Source organism: Scyliorhinus canicula, chromosome 14 (assembly GCF_902713615.1).
Source record: "Scyliorhinus canicula chromosome 14, sScyCan1.1, whole genome shotgun sequence".
In the NCBI taxonomy this organism is placed as follows: domain Eukaryota; kingdom Metazoa; phylum Chordata; class Chondrichthyes; order Carcharhiniformes; family Scyliorhinidae; genus Scyliorhinus; species Scyliorhinus canicula.
In genome coordinates, this window is record NC_052159.1 from 123,021,869 (window position 1) to 123,044,532 (window position 22,664).

The following is a 22,664-nucleotide window of genomic DNA, read 5'->3' on the forward strand; positions in this document are numbered from 1 at the left end:
GTCGATCATTGGAATGCCTTCTGGGGAAGGTGGGACCTGCTCATGAAGGACAGGTTGCACCTAAACTGGAGGGGCACCAAAATCCTGGGTGTGAGGTTTGCTAGAGCTCTTTGGGAGGGTTTAAACTAGTTTGGCAGGAGGATGGAACCAGAGCTACGGATCAGAGGATAGAGTAGCTGTTGAACAGGCAAAAATAGTTTGCAGCGAGTCTGAGGAAGAATAGACAGTTGATAGGGCAAAGTTGCACTCAGTGGAATGGGTTAAAGTGTTTCAATGCAAAGAGTGTCATGAATAAGAGAGATGAACTTACTAGCAAGGATCAGTGCTTGGAACTTCAATGTTGTGGCAATTACGGAGACATGGATTTCACAGGGGCAGAAATGGTTGTTAGATGTTCCGGGGTATAGATGTTTTAAGAAGAGAGAGGGAGGTAAAAGGGGAGGGGGAGTAGCACTGTTAATTAGGGAGTGCATCTCAGCTGCAGAAAAGGAGGAAGTTGAGGAAGGTTTGTCTACTGAGTCAGTATGGGTGAAAGTCAGTAACAATCAGGGAGTTTTTTTTTTTACAGACCCCCCCCTCATTAGCAGCAGAGAGATGGAGGAACAGATTTGGCAGCATTTCTTGGAAAGGTGCAGAATTAACAGAGTTGTTGTCATGGGTGACTTCAACTTCCCTGATATTGACTGAAACCTCCTTAGTGCAAGTGGTTTGAATGCAGCAGATTTTGACAAGTGTACAGGAAAAGGATTCTTGATTCAAGTATAATCCTTGATAAAGGATTGCTTTTGCAACCCAGCCAAGCACATCACTTTGTTAACAAATTTATTCATTATACTTGGATATTAAAAGATTTGAAATAACTATCTGTGTGGCTATTAACATTCCATTGGCGGACTTCCGGTGGTGGCGATGACGTAGGAAGCCGCACATTTGGGAGCTCCCGATTCAAACTGACTTTTCGGCTCTTTTTAGAGCCCAAAACGGAATTTTTTTGACGTCTTCCGGTGGGAGAAGGTGTGCTGATCGACTTTCTCCGCATTCCATGACTCGAACTCTGAGTGGAAAGGGGGAAAAAAACAGCAGCAGCTCCCCAGAAAAAACGGGGGAAGGATTCCAAGATGGCATCCGGCGGAGCACCAGAGGAGTAGAAGCAGTGGGCCCAGGAGCAGCAAGCTGCTCTCCTGCGCTGTTTTGCAGATTTCAAGGCTGAGGTGCTGAGCTCTCTGCAGGAAACGAATAAAAACCTCTCGGAGATTCAGACGACCCAGGGTGCTGCCATCCAGGCGTTGCAGGCGCAGGCCACTGAACGAGAGGAGGAGGCCGTGGTCCTCGTGAGTAAGGTGGAGGGGCATGAGGCACTCCACAAGAAGTGGCAAGACCCCTTCAAGGAGCTTGATCACCGCATGAGGCGGAAGAATCTGAGGATCTTGGGCCTTGCGGAGGGGCTGGAGGGGTCGGATCTGACAACCTAAGTGGCCACGATGCTGAATGTGGGGGCAGGATCTTTCCATCTGCCCCTGGAGCTGGAGGGATCCCACAGGGTACTGGCCAGGAGGCCCAAGGAGAACGAACCCCCCGCGTGCGGTGCTGGTGAGGTTCCACCATTCCACCAGTTCAGTGATCGGGAGTGTGTGCTGCACTGGGCCAAGAAGGTGAAGAGCAGCAATTGGGAGAATTGCGTTGCGGGGCTGGGGGGTGGAGACAATGACGGGGGATGGGCGGGGCCTTAACTGGTTCTTCCCCGCGCTGGAGCGGTGCCTGGAGGAGGGACAGGATGGGGGATGATCCCACTTTGGGAGGGGTCGGGTTTTTGGCAGGAGTTTCCGGGGTCAGCAGAAGTTAGCTGACCCACGGAAGTACAATGGAGGACGGTTCGCGGCTAGGAGGGTTCCTCGCCTGGGGATGGGGGGGGGGGGGGGGGGAGGGGAAGGGGAATACTGGGTTGCTGCTGGCAGGGTCAGGAAGGAGCTGGTGTGGGCCAGGGGGTCAGAGGTGAGGTGTTGTCGCTGTGGGGACTGGGTCGGACGGGGGGTGCTGGCCTGGGGCGGGCAGTCGACGGGCTATGGCAAGTCGACGGGGGGGGGGGGGGGGGGACGCCCTCTGATCCGGTTGGTCACCTGGAATGCAAGAGGATTGAATGGGCCGGTGAAGCGGTCGAGGGTACTTGCTCATCTGAGGGGGCTAAAGGCAGATGTGGCAATGCTTCAGGAGACCCACCTGAAGGTGGCGGACCAGGTCCGTCTGAGGAAGGGGTGGGTGGGGCAGGTTTTCCACTCTGGGTTGGATGTGAAGAACCGGGGTGTGGCGATTCTGGTGGGGAAAAATATGTCGTTTGAGGCATCTGAGGTGGTGGTGGATAAGGGGGGTAGGTATGTTATGGTTAGGGGCAGGCTATAGGGAGAGAAGGTGGTACTTGCTAGTGTGTATGCTCCAAATTGGGACGATGCGGGCTTTATGAGGCGTATGCTGGGACGGGTCCCGGATCTAGAAGAGGAAGGTCTGATTATGGTGGGGGGGGACTTCAATACGGTGTTGGATCCTTCACTGGATCGGTCCAGTTCAAGGACGGGTAGGAGGCCGGCGGCGGCCAAGGTACTGAGAGGGTTTATGGACCAGATGGGAGGGGTGGACCCATGGAGGTTTGTGAGACCGAGGGCACGGGAGTACTCTTTCTTCTCCCACGTACATAGGGTTTATTCTCGGATAGACTTCTTTGTGGTGAGTAGGGGACTGATTCCGAGAGTGGAGGAGGCCGAATATTCAGCCATTGCACTCTCCGACCACGCTCCGCATTGGATGGAGTTGGAGATGGGGGGAGGTGCGGGACCAGTACGCGTTGTGGCGGTTGGATGTGGGGTTGTTGGCGGAGGAGGAGGTGTGTAGGAGGGTCCGGGCAAGTATTGAGGGGTACCTCGAGGTGAATGATACGGGGGAGGTCCAGGTGGGGGTGGTCTGGGAAGCCCTGAAGGCAGTGATTCGTGGGGAGCTGATATCCATCCGGGCACACAGGGGGAGGAGCGAGAGGAGTGAGAGGGATAGACTGGTGGGGAAGATGCTGGAGGTAGATAGGAGGTACGCGGAGGCACCAGAGGAGGGACTGTTGGGGGAGAGGCGCAGCCTACAGGCTAAATTTGATTTGCTGACCACTAGAAAGGCGGAGGCACAGTGGAGGAAGGCACAAGGGGCAGTGTATGAACATGGTGAAAAGGCGAGTAGGATGCTGGCTCATCAGCTCCGCAAGCGGGATGCGGCTAGGGAAATTGCTGGAGTGAGAGACAAGAGTGGGAATGTGGTGCGGAAGGGGGTAGAGGTGAATGAGGTCTTCAAGGACTTTTACGGGGAACTGTACCGGTCGGAGCCAACGGTGGATAGGAGGGGAATGGAGAGGTTTCTCGACGGGCTATCTTTCCCGAAGGTGCAGGAGGAGCAGGTGGAGGGGTTGGGGGCGCCGATTGAGCTGGAGGAGCTGGTTAAGGGGATCGGGCAGATGCAGTCAGGAAAGGCGCCGGGGCCGGATGGGTTCCCGGTGGAGTTTTATAAAAAAGTTTGTGGACCTAGTGGGCCCCTTGGTGGTGCGGACACTTAATAAGGCGTGGGAAGGGGGGACTTTGCCCCCGACGATGTCGCGGGTGCTGATTTTGTTAATCTTAAAGAGGGACAAGGACCCCCAGCAGTGTGGCTCATACAGGCCCATATCTCTCCTTAATGTGGATGCCAAGGTGCTGGCAAAAATCCTGGCAACCAGGCTAGAGGACTGTGTGCCAGGGGTTGGACACGAGGACCAGACAGGTTTTGTTAAGGGAAGGCAGTTGAATACGAATGTGCGGAGGTTTTTGAATGTCATCATGATGCCGGCGATTGAGGGGGAGGCTGAGATAGTGGTGGCGCTGGATGCGGAGAAGGCCTTCGATAGAGTGGAGTGGGGGGTACTTATGGGAGGTGTTGGGGAGGTTTGGATTTGGTGAAGGGTTTATTACATGGGTGAGGCTTCTATATGAGACCCCGATGGCGTGTGTGGCCACGAATGGGAGGAGGTCATAGAACATAGAACAGTACAGCACAGAACAGGCCCTTCGGCCCTCAATGTTGTGCCGAGCCATGATCACCCTACTCAAACCCACGTATCCACCCTATACCCGTAACCCAACAACCCCCCTTAACCTTACTTTTATTAGCACACTACGGGCAATTTAGCATGGCCAATCCACCTAACCCGCACATCTTTGGACTGTGGGAGGAAACCGGAGCACCCGGAGGAAACCCACGCACACAGGGGGAGGACGTGCAGACTCCACACAGACAGTGACCCAGCCGGGAATCGAACCTGGGACCCTGGAGCTGTGAAGCATTTATGCTAACCACCATGCTACCCTGCTGTCGGAGTACTTCCGGCTTTACCGAGGGACCAGGCAGGGTTGCCCCCTGTCCCCCTTGTTGTTTGCATTGGCAATCGAGCCGTTGGCGATGACGTTGAGGCATTCAGGGAGGTGGAGGGGTTTGGTGCGGGGTGGGGAGGAACATAGGGTGTTGTTGTACGCCGATGACCTGCTACTGTATGTGGCGGACCCGGTGGGAGGGATGCCGGGGGTGATGGAGCTGCTAGCTGAGTTTGGGACCTTTTCAGGCCATGAACTAAATCTAGGCAAGAGTGAGGTGTTTGTGGTGCACCCTGGGGACCAGGAGGAAGGAATTGGTAGGCTCCCGCTTAGGAGGGCAGGGGAGAGTTTTAGGTACCTGGGGGTGCAGGTGGCCAGGGACTGGGGGACTCTTCACAAGCATAATTTCACCAGGCTTGTGGATCAGATGAAGGAGGAGTTCAAGAGGTGGTACATGCTGCCATTGTTGTTGGCGGGTAGGGTGCAGTCCGTCAAAATGACGGTGCTTCCGAGGTTCTTGTTCCTCTTTCAGTGCCTGCCCATCTTCATCCCCAGGGCTTTCTTTAGGAGAGTGACTAGGAGTATCTTGAGCTTTGTGTGGGCACATGGGACTCCGAGAGTGAAGAGGGTTTTCCTGGAGCGAGGGAGGGATAGAGGCGGGCTGGCGCTGCCCAACCTTTTGGGGTACTATTGGGCGGCCAATGTGTCAATGGTGCGTAAATGGGTGATGGGGGGGGGTGGCGTGGAAAAGAATGGAGATGGCGTCTTGCAGAGGTACGAGCCTGGGTGCCTTGGTAACGGCACCGTTGCCGCTTTCTGCTAAGAGGTATACCACGAGCCCGGTGGTGACGGCGACCCTAAGAATCTGGGCACAGTGGAGACGGCATAGGGGGGAAACAAGGGGCTCGATGGAGGCTCCATTAGGTGGAAATCATCGGTTCATCCCAGGGAACACTGATGGGGGATTTAGGGGGTGGCATAGGGCGGGCATCAGTAAACTGAGGGACCTGTTTATTGGCTGGAAGTTTGCGGGCCTGGGGGAACTGGAAGATAAATTTGGGCTCCCCCAAGGGAACATGTTCAGATACTTGCAAGTAAAGGCGTTTGCTAGGCGACAGGTTCCCTTTGCTGCCCTCGCGGGGGGGCGATGGACAGAGTGCTTTCGGGGGTGTGGGTCGGAGAGGGGAAGGTGTCTGACATTTATAAGGTAATGCAGGAGGTGGAGGAGTCGTCAGTGGAGGAGCTGAAGGCTAAATGGGAGGGGGAACTTAGGGAGCAGATAGAGGACGGGACTTGGGCGGATGCCTTGGAGAGAATCAACTCTTCCTCTTCGTGTGCGAGGCTTAGTCTCATTCAATTCAAGGTGCTGCACTGGGCCCACATGTCCGGGACTAGGATGAGTAGGTTCTTCGGGGGTGAGGACAGATGCACCAGATGTTCGGGGAGTCCAGCAAACCATGCCCATATGTTCTGGGCATGCCCGGCACTAGACGAATTCTAGAAGGGGGTGGCGGGGACGGTGTCGAGGGTGGTTGGATCCAGGGTCAAACCAGGGTGGGGACTCGTGATTTTTGGAGTTGCGGTGGAGCCGGGAGTGCAGGAGGCTAAAGAGGCCGGTGTTCTGGCCTTTGTGTCCCTAGTAGCCCGGCGAAGGATCTTGATGCAGTGGAAAGACGCGAGGCCCCCAAGTGTGGAGACCTGGATCAGTTACATGGCGGGATTTATAAAATTGGAGGGGGTCAAATTTGCCCTGAGAGGATCAATACAAGGGTTCTATAAACGGTGGCAGCCTTTTCTGGACTTCCTGGCTCAAAGATAGTATCTTGGTCAATAGCAGCAGCAGCCCGGGGGGGGGGGTTGTTCCTTATTATTGTTTCTATTTTTTCTATGGTTACGTAACTTAACATTGTGTTAATTTAAGTTGTTAATATGTTTTGGTGTTGATTGAGGATGGGCGAATGTTTATGATTGTTTCATTATGGTTATTGTTGGTATTTTATTACGGTTCGTTGTTGTTGTATAAATGCAAAATTTTTCAATAAAAATTATTTAATAAAAAAAAACATTCCATTGGCAAATAATGACTGTCCTGATATACAAGTTGGAAATTGCATGGTGTGATATTGGGAAGTTCAGTCCCTGATCTGTGGCCTGAATTTTTCACTTTGCGGGTTCGGTAGCAAACCAAGCGGAAGCTATAAAAGTAAGTTACTAATTAAGTATACGCACCAAAATATCATTAAAAAGGCTAAGTAAGAGGAAGACAATATAAGAATGTTTTAATTTTACAGCACCACAATAATGAGAGAACATTATTTGTTGGCCAAAGCACCTGAAAAGATCATTTTACTCAGAAGAATGAAGTGCTGTATGAGGACAAAGAATAAATCAGTTCAGCGACATTAAATTTTGCTTTCCTCACAATGTTGCGTTGGATTAAGTTGTTTTATTAGGCACCTAAGTAATGTGGTCTATGGGGGTCTATGCTCATAGATCTTTGAAAGTTGCCAGTCAAGTGGATAGAACTGTGAAGAAGGCCTACGATGTGCGAACGTTCATTAGCAGAGGGATTGAATTTAAGAGCCGTGAGGTGATGATGCAGCTGTACAAAACCTTGGTCAGGCCACATTTGGAGTACTGTGTGCAGTTCTCGTCACCTCATTTTAGAAAGGATGTGGAAGCTTTGGAAAAGGTGCAAAGGAGATTCACCAGGATGTTGCCTGGAATGGAGAGTAGGTCTTACGAGGAAAGGTTGAGGGTGTTAGGCCTTTTCTCATTAGAACGGAGAAGGATGAGGGGCGACTTGATAGAGGTTTTTAAGATGATCAGGGGAATAAATAGCGTAGACAGTCAGACACTTTTTCCTCGGGTGGAACAAACCATTACAAGGGGACATACATTTAAGGTGAATGATGGAAGATATAGGGGGTATGTCAGAGGTAGGTTCTTTACCCAGAGAGTAGTGGGGGCATGGAATGCACTGCCTGTGGAAGTAGTTGAGTCGGAAACATTAGGGACCTTCAAGCGGCTATTGGATAGGTACATGGATTACGGTAGAATGATGGGGTGTAGATTAATTTGTTCTTAATCTAGGACAAAAGTTAGGCACAACATCGTGGGCCGAAGGGCCTGTTTTGTGCTGTATTTTCTATGTTCTATGTAATATGTAGATAGGCCGACTGGGAGGTGGGGGGAAAGAGAGACCATATTCGATTTGGTGCTTGGCAACGAACCAGGCCAGGTGTCAGATGTCTCGGTGGCAGAGCATTTCGGTGACTGTCACCACAACTCCTTGACCTTTACCATAGTCATGCAGAGGAATAGGAACAGGCAGTATGGAAAGGTATTTAAGTGGGGGAAGAGGAAATTATACTGCTATTAGACAGAAGCTGAGGAGAATAAATTGGGAACAGTTGATCTCAGGGAAATGCACAACAGTAATGTGGGGGGTTGTTTAAGCAGCACTTGCTGCGAGTGCTAGATAGTTGTGTCCCACTGAGATGAGGAAGCAATGGTAAGTTGAAGATGCCTTGGATGACAAGAGAAGTGGAGCTTTTCGTCAAGAGGAAGAAGGAAGCTTACGTAAGGTTGATGAAGCAAGGATCTGACACGGCTCCAGAGGGTTACAAGGTAGCCAGGAAGGAACTCTAAAATGGATTGAGGAGAGCTAGATAGTGTAGCCACCTGGGGTGACCACTGCCCAAACACAAAATGGAAGACTGCAAGGAATGCAGGGAAAATTGGACATGTTGTAAAAAGCAAGCAGCTTGCAGAGCGCTTGTATATTTGGACTGCTGCAGAAACCAGTTTTGGCTGTTGCTGAAACCAGACAACGCTATGAAAAGAAACAGTTAGCATATCAATGAGGCAATACCGGGCGATCCCCAGGCACAAAAGAAACAAGTTAACACTAATCGATACATTCGATGGAAGGCCAGACTTTTCGGCGCCAAAGAAGCCCAAAACAATGAGTCCCAAGAACCGCCCAGTGATCGAGATACTGTCCCGTTATTGGGGAATTCAAATCAATCGATTGGGAAGAGACCCAATCGATTGCGAGAGTATAGATGGTCCGTCCAGGTGGACGCAAGACCCTGAGAGGAGTATAAAACAGAGACCCCGACCCCAGCTCGCTCTCTCTGCCAGCTTCTCCTTGACCAGCTAGCCCTCCCAGCAGAACACCGTTGCAGCAGAAGAACCCCTGTGGAGGAGAGGTCTGGACAGCAGCCGCCAACAAGTAAGTGTCACAACACACGCTACGGGAATAGACACTCCTGACCCCTTTAGACCATAACCACTGGAAGCCTGCGGACCCAGGACAAAGCTAGAAGCTGTTGTTCCCTGATCCGGCAGTCCCCTTATCCAGATAAGTATTTGGCCTAGTAGTGGTAGGATTAGCCTAGTCTTATAGTTTATATGCATGATTAGTAGATTACTATAATATAATAAACGTGTCTTGTTTGAACTTACTAATTGGTGTATGGTTTTATTGCTTTGAACTTGACCTTGAAACTTGTGGCGGGATCTTACCGATACCTGGTGACTCCAAAGCTAAGTAACGAAACACAGCCAAATTGAGTGTTAAGCACACTCACCCAGAACGAGCAACATTAGGGGCATGAAAAAGCCCTGGTGGGAAGGATTAGGGAAAACCCCAAGGCACTTATGTGAGAAATAAGAGGATGATCAGAGTGCGAGTAGGGCCGGTCAGGGACAGTGGAGGGAACTTGTGCCTGGAGTCTGAGGACTTAGGAGGCCCAAAATGAATATTTTGCTTCAGTATCAACTAGAGAGAGAATCCTTGTTGCTCGTGAGAACAGTGGGAACCAGGTTAATAGGCTCGAACAGGTTGATATTAAGAAGGAAGATGTGCTGGATATTTTGAAAAGCATCAGGATAGACAAGTCCCCTGGGCCAGACGAGATATACCCAAGGTTACTACGGGAAGCGAGGGAGGAGATTGCTGCGCCATTGGCGATGATCTTTGCATCCTCACTCTCCACTGGAGTAGTACCGGATGATTGGAGGGAGGCGAATGCTGTTCCCCTGTTTAAGAAAGGGAATAGGAAATCACTAGGAATTACAGACCAGTCAGTTTTAAGTCTGTGGTGAGCATAATACTGGAAAGGATTTGGAGAGTTAGAATTTATGATTATTTAGAAAAACATTGTTTGATTAAAGATAGTCAGCATGGCTTTGTGAGGGACAGGTCATGCCTCAGACGCCTCAATGAATTCTTTTGAGGATGTGATGAGACACATTGATGAAGGTCGGGCAGTGGATGTGGTGTATATGGATATCAGTAAGGCATTTGATAAGGTTTCCCATGGTAGGCTCATTCAGAAAGTTAGGGGCATGGGATAAAGGGAGGTTTGGCTGCCTTGAGACAGAATTGGCTGGCCGAAAGAAGACAGCAAGGGGTAGTGGATGGAAAGTATTCTGCCTGGAGGTCAGTGACCAGTGGTGTCCCGCAAGGATCTGTTCTGGGACCTCTGCTTTTTGTGGTTTATATAAATGACTTGGATGATGAAGTGGATGGGTGGGTTAGGAAGTTTGCCGATGACATGAAGGTTGGTGGAGTAGATAGTGTCGAGGGCTGTTGCAGGTTACAACAGGAAACTGGGCTGATAAGTGGTAGATGGAGTTCAACCTCGATAAATGTGAAGTGGGCTGGTTTAGCACAGGGCTAAATCGCTGGCTTTTAAAGGAGACTAAGGCAGGCCAGCAGCACGGTTCAATTCCCGTACCAGCCTCCCCGAACAGGCGCCGGAATGTGGCGACTAGGGGCTTTTCACAGTAACTTCATTTGAAGCCTACTTGTGATAATAAGCGATTTTCATTTCATTTCATTTTCAAGTGATTCATTTTGGAAGGTTGAATTTGAATGCTGAATACAGTGTTAAAGGCCAGAATTTTGGAAGGTTGGAGGAACAGAGGGATCTTGGGGTCCACGTACATAGATCCCTCAAAGGTGCCACCAAGGTTGATAGGGTTGTTAAGAAGGTGTATGATGTGTTGGTTTTCATTAACAGGGTGATTGAGTTTAAGAGACGCAAAGTTTTACTGCAGCTTTATAAAACCCTGGTTAGACCACACTTGGAATATTGTGTCCCGTTCTGGTTGCCTCCTTATGAATGTGGATGCTTTGGAGAGGGTGCAAAGGAGATTTGCATCCAGGATGCTGCCTGGACCGGAGGGCATGCCCGATGAAGAAAAGTTGAGGGAGCTAGGGCTTTTCTCACTGGAGCGAAGGAGGAAGAAAGGTGACTTGATAGAGGTGTACAAGATGTTGAAAGGTACGGATAGAGTGGATAACCAGAGATTTCTCCCCAGGGCGGAAATGGCTGTCACGAGTGGACATAATTTTATGGTGATTGGAGGAAGGTACAGGGGAGATGTCAGAGGTAGGTTCTTTTCACAGAGTCGTGGGTGCATGGAATGCACTGCCAGTGGAGGTGGTGGAGTTAGACTCATTAGGGACATTTCAGCGACTCTTGGACAGGCACACGGACAGCAGTAAATTGAAGGGGTGTAGGTTAGGTTGATCTTAGATTAGGATAAATGGTCGGCACAACATCGTGGGCCTATGGGCCTGTACTGTTCTATGTTCTGTAATCAGCATGGCTTTGTCAGAGGAAGGTCATGTCTAACAAATTTGATTGAATTTTTTGAGCATCTAACCAAGTGTATAAATGAGGGTAGTGTAGTTGAAGTAGTTTAACATGGATTTCAACAAGCCTTTGACAAGGCCCCACATGGGAGATGTATTAAGAAGGCAAATGCACATGGGATACAGGATGATTTGACAAGGTGGATTCATAGCCGACTTAGCGGTAGGAGACCGAGGCTGCTTTAGTGACTGGAAGCCAGTGTCCAGTGGTGTGCCACAGGGATCTGTGCTGGAACCCCTATTGTTTTTCATTTATATGATTAACATAGATGACTATGTGGGGGGTATAATCAGTAAGTTTGCAGATGACAGAGAGACTGGCCGGGTGGTTAACAGGAGGTTGATTGTCTTGGGTTACAGGAAGATATAGACAGAATGGTCAACTGGGCAGATAAGTGGCAGATGGAATTTAACCCTCAAAAGTTTGAGGTGATACACTTTGGAAGGAATAATTTAACAAGGAAGTATACTATGAAAGGTCTGACACTGGGAAGTTCCAAAGAACAAAGGGACCTTGGCATGTTTGTCCACAGATCTCTGAAGGCAGAAGGCAGGTTAATAGGGAGGTGAAAAAGGCACATAGGACACTCACTTTTATCAATTGGGGCATAGATTACAAAACAGAGAGGTCATGATGGAGCTGTATAGAACTTTGGTGAAGCCGCAGCTGGAATACTGTGTGCAATTCTGGTCGCCACATTATAAGAAGGGTGTAATTGTAACTCGCATTCAAAGTATTGTCTTGTCTATATAATGTGTTTCTGGAACCCACCTCTTCATTCACCTGATGAAGGAGTCTGCTAATGATTCAAAACAAGCCTGTTGGACTTTAACCTGGTGTTGTCAGACTTCTTACTGAACTCAGATTGTGTCCACTGCTGTATAAGAGACACTCTGAGCACCAACAGAAGGGAAGACAATGATATTTGTCTTTCTAGAGCAAAGTAGACAAAACATGCACATTGTTTTGTTAGGACAGCAGACTTATCAAGAGTCAGGGTGTCTTTGACTGCTCACCATATTGTTTCATGCATTTAAATGCAGAGAAGTTCTCAACTGCAAAGAGCCCTACTCAATAAATGTGTGATGAGAAAACAACCAAGTGGGTGGGCTAAGATTTGACAGATGCAGTAAAATGTGAGGTCGTCCATACTGGTAGGAAGGATAGAAAGCAGAATATTATTTGAATGGAGAAGAACTATATAATCGGCAGTTACAAAGGGATCCAAGGCGTTTTCATACATAAATCACAAAAAGTTAGCAATGCAGGTACTGCAAGTAATTAGGAAAGCAAATGGAATGTTGGCCTTTAACACAAGGGAAGTGGAATAAAAACAGGGGGCCAGATTCTCTGTTCCTGAGGCTAAGTATTCACACTACGCCAGGATTGGTGGACTTTGATGACAGCAAAATTGGCACCACACCTGGACCAATTCACCAACCGTTATGGGGTTGGCACCAGCACCACGTGGAGCACGATTGATCCCAAATGAGAAACGGTGCCGGATTCGGCAGGTCCGGGATTGACACTCAGGGGGCTGACAAGCTGCAGCCGCATGTACACACTTCACTCCCCACACACACTCATCCCAGCCAACAAGATGGCAGCAAGAAGAGCGGTAACCTGTTTTTCAGACACCGATAGCCTGCTGGACAGATGGTGATCCTGTACTCCGGAGTGGGGAGGAGGCTGCCAGCCGTCTCCATTCGCCATGCCTGGATGCAGGTGGCAGAGGTCGTGAGTGCAGTGGGCAATACCATGATGACCGGCCAGTAGTGCCAAAGAAACTGCGCAATGTCTTCAGGGCGGCCAGGGTGAATAGGCAGAACCCCCTCAAACTTGGACATGCCCAGAACATGTGATTCGCCCACCCGCCCCACGCACCGCCCACATCTATCTTCTATCCCCTCCCTCAAAGAACCTGCTCATTCCTCATCACCGTCATGTGGGCCCAATGCACCACTTTAGACTGGATGAGGTTTAACCTTGCACAGGATGAGGATGCCTCAGCCCATGTCCCCGCCCTCAACTCCCACAGAATCAGAGAATGTACAGTGCAGAAGGCTATTCGGCCCATCGAGCCTGCACCGGCCCTTGGAAAGAGCACCTCCATCCTATCCCCGTAACCCCACCTTACCTTACATTTTTTGGACACTAAGGGCAATTTAGCATAGCCAATCCACCTACCGCTGCACGTCTTTGAACTGTGGGAGGAAACCGGAGCACCAAGAGGAAACCCAGGCAGCACGGACAGACTTCGCACAGATAATGATCCAAGCCGGGAATCGAACCTGAGACCCCTGGCGCTGTGAAGCCACTATGCTACCATCCTCCCAGTTCCTCCTCCCATTTGTCTTTGACGTCCTCCACCAGGTGCCCTCCTTCTCCATCAATTCCTTATAAATATCCAATATTTTCCCCTCCCCTATTTCATCCTCTGACAAGAGCTTCTCTTGCAACGTCTGAGAAGATAGCCCTGGGAAGGACTTTCCTCACAAAATCCCAAACCTGCAGGTACCCAAAACCATTCCCTTTAGGCAACTCATACAATTCCTCCAACTCCTCCAGCCCTGCAAATTTCCCCGCTATAAACAGGCCCTTGAAGTACTCAATCCCTACCTGTCGCCACCCCTGGAACCTCGCATCCAGTCTCGCGGGCACAAATCTATGGATGTAGCAAATCAGCAGCAACAACAACATACCCTCCAACCCCAAGTGCTGCTTATACTGCCCCCACACCCTGAAAGCTGACGCCACCACAGGGCTCGCAGAGTACCTGGCAGGTGAGAACAGCAAGGGTACCAACAACAAAGCCCTCAAACCCGTTCCCCTACACGATACTACCGTCACCCGTCCCGACTTACCCCTCCACAGCCCACTTCTTCACCATCGCAATATTTGCCGCCCAATAATAATTTATCAAATTCGGCAACGCAAGCTCCCCCTGCTCCAAACAAACCTGCCACATACGTGGGGCCTTCCACACCACACAAATCCTGAGATCAACCCATTGACTTTCCTGAAAAAAAAACTTTGGGACAAAGATAGGGAAGTTCTGAAACACGAACAGAAACCTGGGCAGCACTGTCATTTTCACTGTCTGCACCCGTCAAGCCAGCGACAGCAACAACTCGTCCCACCTCTTAAAATCCACCTTCGCCCCTCCACCAATCGGGCCAAGTTCAATCTATGCAGCTGGGCCCAGCTCCATGTCACCCAAATACCAACGTACCTAAAGATCGTCCCCACCGCCTTGAACGGTAACTCCCCTAACTTCCTTTCCTGCCCTCTAGCATTGATCGGGAACACCTCACTCTTTCCCATGTTCAATTTATATCCTGAAAACCAGCAATATTCCCCTAAGATCTCCATAATCCCCCCAATGCTGCCCGACTGATACGAAATGAATAATAACAAGTCATCTGCAGACAGCGAAACCCTGTTTGGTAACCCTCCCGCCCAATCCTCTGCAGTCCTGAGATGCCCAAAGCGCCATTACCAAAGCAAAAAGCATTGGAGAGAGCAGGCACCCTGCCTCATCCCGCGGTAAAGCCCAAAGTACCCCAAACTCACTCGCTTCGTCGCCACACTCGCCACCGATGCCTTATACAGCAGCTGAACCCAATTCACAAACCCCTGCCTGAACCCAAACCGCCTCGAACAGGAATGCCACCTCCACCCAGTCAAAAACCCTCTCCATGTTCATTGCCACTACTACCTCCACCTCCTGCCGCCCACCAGAGGGCATCATAATCACGTTAGGTAATCTCTGCACATTCACTGACAGTTGCCTTCCTTTCACAAAACCCGTTTGACCCTGCCCAATCACCCCAGCACACAGTCCTCAATCCGCGATGCAAGCACCTTCGCCAAAAAGCCTAGTATTCCCTTCTCTCCTTTGCCTCATTACACGTCCTCACCAGCAGTGACTCCAGCTCTGCCCCAAATTATTTATAAAACTTTACTGGGAACCCATCAGGACCTGGGCCTTTTTCCCCTCTGCATCGTCCCCATTCTCTCCATCACCTTCCTCAGACCAATTGGGACCTCCAGGCTGTGAATCCGCTCTTCCTCCACTTTTGGAAACACCAATCCATCCAGGAACTTCCTCATTCCCTCTTCCCCCATTGTGGGGTCGGATTCATAGAGCCTCCTATAAAAGGCCTCAAATACCATATTCACCCCTTCCAGGTCCATCACCACCTTTCCCCTCTCGTCCTTCACTCTCCCAATCTCCCTTGCCGCTGCTTGCTTCCTCAGATGATGGGCCAGCATCCTACTCGCCTTCTCTCCATACTCGTAAACTGCGCCTCTGTCCCTCGGCAACTGCCCCACCGCATTCCCTGTAAACACTAACCCAAACTCCATCTGGAGTCTCTGCTTCTCCTTCAGCAACTCCTCCTCCGGCACCACTGAGTACCTCCTATCCATCCTCAAGATCTCCTCTACCAGCCAAGCCCTCTCCTCCCGCTCCACCCTCTCCCTATGCATCGAAAACAAAGTAAACTCCCCTCCCCCCCCCCAACTACAGCCTCAAGTGCCTCCCACAACATGGCGGCTGTGACCGCTCCCGTATCATTCACCTCCACAGAATACTGAATGGCAGCCCTCACCCGCTTACACACCCCCTCATCCGCCAACAGCCACACATCTAACCTCCACTGCAGCCATTGGACCTCCCCCTGGACCACCCACAAATCCACCCAATGCAGTGGTAGTCAGAGAGCACGATCACCGAATACCCAGAGTCAGCCACCCCCACCAGCAGAGCCTTGTCCATCATGAAAAAGTCGATCCGGGAATCCACTCGGTGTACGTGGGAGAAGTATGAAAATGTCTTCACCCTTGGCCTCCCAAACCTGCACGGGTCCACCCACCAACATGTGCTCTATGAACCCCCTCAACTCCCTAGCCACTGCTGGCATCTTCGACTCGTGTGCAGTTCTGTATTAAAATCAGCCCCCATAATCAACCGGTGTGTGTCTAAATCCGGAATCTTCCTCAACACCCGCCTCATAAAATTTACATCATCCCAATTTGGGGCATCTCAGTGTAAACAATAAATGTTTACCAGTATCACAGGCATCCCCCCTATACATACCTGCGACCCAGTCCCTCCTCTGCCGATCAGCCATAATCCCTTCTTGAACCGGCCTCTGGCCTGCATCCAGTACCCCTCTGGACTCGCTCTCGGATGTCTGCCACCATCTGTCCCTTCCTAACTGCGCCACTCCAACTGCACACATCAGCAACTCTCTCCATTCCCCCCCCCCCACAAACCAAGAACTAACACCCCCCCCACAATGCCTGACAACCGCATATTTCACTTCCGTTAACTAGCCTGCTCAGCTAGGATGGTGGCCCCCACTCAAGTCCTCTAACTTCCCCTCCCCGCTCCAGTCCACCCCTCACACCCCAACCTCACAAAAGGCACACTCACCATGACTGCTCCGCCATCAAAACCCACCCCAAACTACCCATTCCATACACTTTACCAGAAACACAAAGCTCCTCTCCAAAGTTCAGTGTCTTCAGACTCCTCCCAGCCCATGCTCCCTCATAAAGTCCATCGTCTCCTCAAGTGAGTCAAAGTAAAACTCATGCTTCTGATGTGTCACCCACAAGAGGGCAGGGTACAAACCCCCAAACTTCACACCCTTCTTGAAGAGGGCAGCCTTTATCCGGTTTAACCCAGCTCTCCTGTTCGCCAACTCCGCACCCAGGTCTTGGTAGAACCGCAGCTCACTCCCTTCCCAGGTGCACCTACTGTCTGCCTCGCCCATTTCAAAATCTTTTCTTTGTCCAAGAAACGATGCAGCCGCACCACCTTCACCCTCGGCGGCTCGCCACTTGCGGCCTCCTTTCCAGCGCCCTTTGCGCCCGTTGCACCTCGAAGGGCTGGTGAAAGTCCTCCACCCCCATCAACTGCTCCAACATCCTCACCACATACATGCCGACCTTCACTCCCTCAATGCCCTCAGGCATCCCGACAACCCTCAAGTTTGTCTCCTGGAGCAATTCTCCAGGTCATTTAATTTCTCTCTCCGCCTCTTCTGGCTGTCCAAGACCATACCCACTCCATCTCCAACGAAGCTACCTGCTCCTCCTGGGCCTGAGCCTCCCATCTCTGCCACATTCTCTCAAAATCGCAGCTCTGAGCTGCTCCACCACTTTAGCTAGATTTTCCAAAAAGTTTCCTTCCTCTGCTGCTAGAATTTGACATTCAAAAATTCCACCAGCTGCTCCGTTGACCTTTGGACGGGCAGCGCTGACTGCCCCCTTGCCTTCTGCCATCTTAACTTGTGGCGTACCACGAAAAGTGTCCAGCTCCAGCTGATCTCTCTTTCTCGTGGCACTTCTCATCCTCTGATCCATACACTGAACACACCAGAGCAGTATTTCCTTCCCTGGGCACTCGCACACCTTTTGCTCTTAAAACGCCCCCCCATACTGGTGGGGCAGGACCAACAAAATCCACCTTGAGCAGGAGCCATCAAATGTGTGACCACTCACTCCATGGCCAGCACTGGAAGTCATCAGTCTTTGATATGGTTGATTGCACTATCCTTTTCCAATGCCTCTCCACTGTTATCCAGCTGGTTCAATTCATATCCAGCTACTCGTAGCCAGAGAATCACTTGCAATGGCGTAATTTCCTGCTCCCTCGGAGCTATCCCGGACGCTCCCCAAGAATCTATCTTTGGCCCCCTTCTATTTCTCACCTACACAATGCCCCTAAGAAACTTAGTTGAAAAGCACTGTTAGTTTATACAAGTACATTAATGACACCCAGCTCTACCCGACTACCACTTCTCTTGACTTTTCTATTGTTGCTAATTACCAGGCTGCTTGACCAACATCCCTGACTGGATGAGTGTAAATTTCCTCCAAATAAATATTGGCAAGACGAAAGTCATTGTAGTATGCTCTCCAAAATCTCTTCCTTATTTACTGATCCCAATTCCCACCCTGGCAAGAGGCAGACAGTTCGATTCACAACCTTGGTGTCACATCTGACCTGGAGATAAACGTCTGACCTCATATTCGTGCCATCGCTATGAATTCTCACCTCAGTATCATCACCTACCTAACTTCACCCCGTCTTGGCCTCATCTCCTGCTGAATCCCTGATTCATGCCTTTGTTACATCTAGACACGTTCTCCTTGTGTCATTAACAGTGCAATATAGTTACTGTCAAAATCTCCTAGTCACCACATTCTGCCGCCTGTTCGGGTACACCGCGAGAGAATTCAGAATGTCCAATTCACTGCAGGCAGCAAGTGGCACAGTGGTTAGCAGTGGTGCCGAGGTCCCAGGTTCCATCGCAGCCTGGGCCACTGTCCGTGTGGAGTTTGCACATTCTCCCCATGTTTGTGTGGATTTCACCCCCACAACCCAAAGATGTGCAGGTTAGGTGGATTGGCCACGCTAAACTGCCCCTTAATTGGAAAAAATGAAATGGGTACTCTAAATTTTAGGAAAAAAAAGAATGTCCAATTCACTTAACAAGCACGTCTTTCGGGATTTGTGGGAGGAAACTGCAGCACCCGGAGAAAACCCACGCAGACACGGGGAGAACATGCAGACACAGCACAGACAGCAACCCTTGCCGGGTATGAAACTTGGGACTCTGGTGCAGTGAAGCAGCAGTGCTAATCATTGTGCTACAGGAATTTACATGCAAGTTGAATGCAGCAATTCATTTTCATTTATTATGAATATGTTTGAGTCATTGGCATTTTATGTATTTTTACATATCGACGCTGATGGAAATATTGTGTGTTAATTTGATGCCTATTTATATCTTGGTACAGGAAGTAATAGTTTTAGGTTTTCATTATAGACTCTAAGGGATCAGTTTTACTTTGATGTGGGTGTAAAAATGGCATTTGCAGATCAGTTGCGTGGCCTAAACCCAGCTGATTGAATCCACAAAAATGAAAATCGCAAGGGTGTGTAACCGGATGTCAACTGTTCACTTCTTATCACCCTCTATCACCAGAAAGCTATTACTTGTCTCCCTGATGCAACTGCCGTTTAAAATTGCTGAGAGAAAAAAAGCGAATTAATTGTTTACTTTCACTTTTATGACTTCCATCAAACCCTTATGCTTATTTTCAGGTTTTAGGTTATTAATCTTCAGTACAATTTTTATGTCAGTGTTACACTGCCACCCAATGGTAGAAATGTTTTTATTTACCATGTAAAGCAAATATTTGGCACCCAGAATCCCCAAAATGATTCAGCAATATCATTCGGACTTCAATCTGCCAAAAGCATGTCCCCAAGTGCTCTTAATCTCTGCATGATTAAACAAAGCCATGGAGACAAGTGCTAGAATTTAATTGGGATCAGCTTTGTACAGGTGACATCATCAGAAGACATCCCTCCATGTTTCAAACTGGTGGTAAGCAACATCACCAAAGATCTATTGGTCTCTTTTATTAAAAGTGCCATGTTACTTGTGCAAGACCATCATTCTCCCAGAATAGATACCCAAATCTCAAACATTCTTTTATGCTTTCACAGGGCAAAAAATTTAATTGGGGGAAATGTCTCTCTGAATGCTCTCATCCATGTTCAATTTCAGAAGTGTTGGCAGAGGCCTGGCAATCTTAGCACAGCAGAGAATATAGTTCAAAACACAACTACTTACCAGATTCCTCCGCACTGAAGTGATCCAGTGGATTGTTAGCTGCATCTGGGTTCAGTAACAAAAGTTTAAACTTGATAGTCTTTGCAGCAATGCCATCAGTACCTCTTCCATTTTCGTCTTCTTCTGGACAGGTGAATCTATCTGCATACACAATGTACCAAGCTTGAGGGTGCAGAAACTGGGAAATAGTTTGATTGTTTTCCACATCATCTAATGAAACTGAAACACAAGTAACAAAAATTCAGCATTTTTTCTTTTGGAATAATACTGTAAAACTTAAAATGTTATTGTGGAATTCATTATTAGTTTTGCTCAGCAAAAGTGTATACTATACCAATTAATTATAGCATTTTAAACCAATGAGTAATTTATAGGAGAGATGTTCGAGGCAGGTTCTTTACTCAGAGTGGTTCGGGTGTGGAATGGACTGCCTGCTGTGATAGTGGAGTCGGACACTTTAGGAACTTTCAAGCGGTTATTGGACAGGCACATGGAGCACACCAGAATGACAGGGAGTGGGATAGCTTGATCTTGGTTTCGGACAAAGCTCGGCACAGCATCGAGGGCCGAAGGGCCTGTTCTGTGCTGTTCTATGTTCTAGGTTAAAATGAACTGTGAGCAGAGGGGGGGGGGGGGGGGGGGGGGGGAGGAGGAGGAGGTTATATTTGTATTTGTACTGTTTACTGTTATTATTATAAAATTATAATGCTTTAATAAAATGTTTTTCAAAAAGGAAATGAGTTGCTGCATGTTGTAAAGTTAAATGCTGTAACATTAGAATGGCAGAAGCCTACAGAATATATAGAACATACAGTGCAGAAGGAGGCCATTCAGCCCATCAAGTCTGCACCAGCCCACTTAAGCCCTCACTTTCACCCTATCCCCAGAACCAAATAACCCGCCTCACCTTTTTTGGTCACTAAGGGCAATTTAGCATGGCCAATCCACCTAACCTGCACGTCTTTGGACTGTGGGAGGAAACAGGAGCACCTGGAGGAAACCCACGCAGACACGGGGAGAATGTGCAGACCCTGCACAGACAGTGACCCTGCAGGGAATCGAACCTGGGACCCTGGCGCTGTGAAAGGGAAGGGAATGAGGAACTCAGTGGAAGGAGGAACAAGTAGTGGAAGGGAAAGAGGAACTCGGGGAATAATAATCACCAGGGAAGCGATATTGAGCAATTTGTTGAGTCTGCGGGCTGACAAATTCCCGGTGTAAGGACTCCTCCTGTTGATTCCCTTATTTCCCATTTCTTTTACTTTGTCGTTATCATTTTTGATCCATGGATATTTAATGGACAAATACCTTCAAGTCGAGTAGTAGGAGTGAGGAATTGAAAGTTGCAAAATAATACACTGTGCTCCAAAGGTTTAGATTTTGAACATAAGAACGCAGACTTTTTGGCACCTGAGAGATAGGTTGGATTGATTGGCTGGTATCCAAAGGACTTGCCAAGGACTGTATTCTGCCTGGCAATAGACAGTGATTGAGTTCAGCCAGGTGGGAGTTTTCAAAGGGCATGGAAAGAGAAAATGTCTTGGACGCTGAGCAAAGTTGTTTTTCCAAAAAAAATTCCTGCCTGTTGTTTCTGAATCTGCTGGGAAGTCTTGAGATCCTGATGAATCAACAGTGAAAACCATTACAGATTGAAAACAAGAACAGCCAAGTGGAGGCCGAGACTGAGAATCTAACTGGAAGATGTCCACCTGAAACAGAGACTTTTATCCATTTGCTTTTTTTATTATTCTTTTTTTACACCCCTCTTCCTCTTCTGTGTTTGTTTGTCTTGTATGTGTGCAAGGGTGGGGTGAGTTAGGAATTAGATAATAGTTGACCAGCTGCCTATTTATTTATAGTTATTGTTAAGAATAAAAATTGTGTTTAAATTTAGAAACCTGGTGGCTATAGTTAATGGACAGTCAAAGAAATTGTATTTTCAAAAATTAGGTTAATTTTAATTGCGTTCCTACTCTGGGTCAAGTAGCACTGGATTGGACCACGCACTAGCCCAGGGTGTTGTAACATAATTTAGGGGCTTGGTTCCATGATCTTTAGAACGGTAGATAGTGACTTTTGGGGTCAGTACAAATTAAAGAGCCATTGGGCTTTTAACGGGATGGCTCTGGAAACCGTTGAGGCTTTTCTTCAGTTGGAGGACCTTCCTTTGGTTTATTTACAAGGGCTTCGAAAAGACAAGCTAATTGAATTGGCAAGTGAATTAAACACAGAGGTGCTGGCTAAAGCTAGGAAGGTAGAGATAATTGAACTGATCGCTCAGCATTTAAATTTGGGTGCCACGGTGCACAGTGGTAAGCACTGCTGCCTCACAGTTCCAGGGTCATGGGTTCAATTGCAGCCTTGGGTGACTGTCTATCTGGAGTTTGCACTTTCTCCCCTTTCTGCGTGGGTTTCCTCCGGGTGCTCCGGTTTCCTCCCCCAGTCCAAAGCTGTGCAGGTTACGTGGATCAGCCATGCTAAACTGCTCCTTAATGTCCAAACCTTTCGGTGGGTTACGGGGATGGGCTTGGGTCGGATGCTCTTTCCAAGGATCGGTTAGGGTTAGGGCAGACTCGATGAGCCGAATGGCCTTCTTCTGCACTGCAAATCCTATGATTGAGACTCCAGAAACTCAGTCTGCATAGAGGGAAAAATCAGTGGAATTAACCAAGAACCAGTTATAAATGGAACAATTAGAAAGAGCAAAAAAGGAATTGGCGAGACAGCAAAAAGAAGGAAGCTGCAAGGAGCCATGGGGAATGTCATGAGAATGTCGCTTTAAGAAATGTTTGGCTGCTCATACTACTGCTGTGATGTCAGAGTGTGGGTGGAGCTGGGCTGTCTGTCAGCTTTTTACTTTTCTTTTAGGCTGTTTGCTGCAGGGTGTGTTTCTGTTTCATTTTCAGAGCTGAATAGCTGCAGTCACAGCCAGAAGGTGTATGAATCTCTCCCTGTAATCT

The 22,664-nt window shown here is 48.9% G+C and overlaps 1 protein-coding gene across 3 annotated transcripts in view; it reads right to left on the reverse strand.

The window, feature by feature from the left end:
* gpr180 (G protein-coupled receptor 180) overlaps positions 1 to 22,664 on the reverse strand; it is a 227,780-nt gene that overhangs the window by 78,417 nt on the left and 126,699 nt on the right. For all 3 annotated transcript variants that reach the window (XR_005463122.1, XM_038817739.1, XM_038817740.1), the window contains exon 3: positions 19,705 to 19,923. Coding sequence is in view for 2 of the 3 variants with exons in the window: in XM_038817739.1 (XP_038673667.1) it covers positions 19,705 to 19,923 (219 nt within the window). In the remaining variant the exon portion in view is untranslated. The remainder of the gene's footprint in view (positions 1 to 19,704; positions 19,924 to 22,664) is intronic.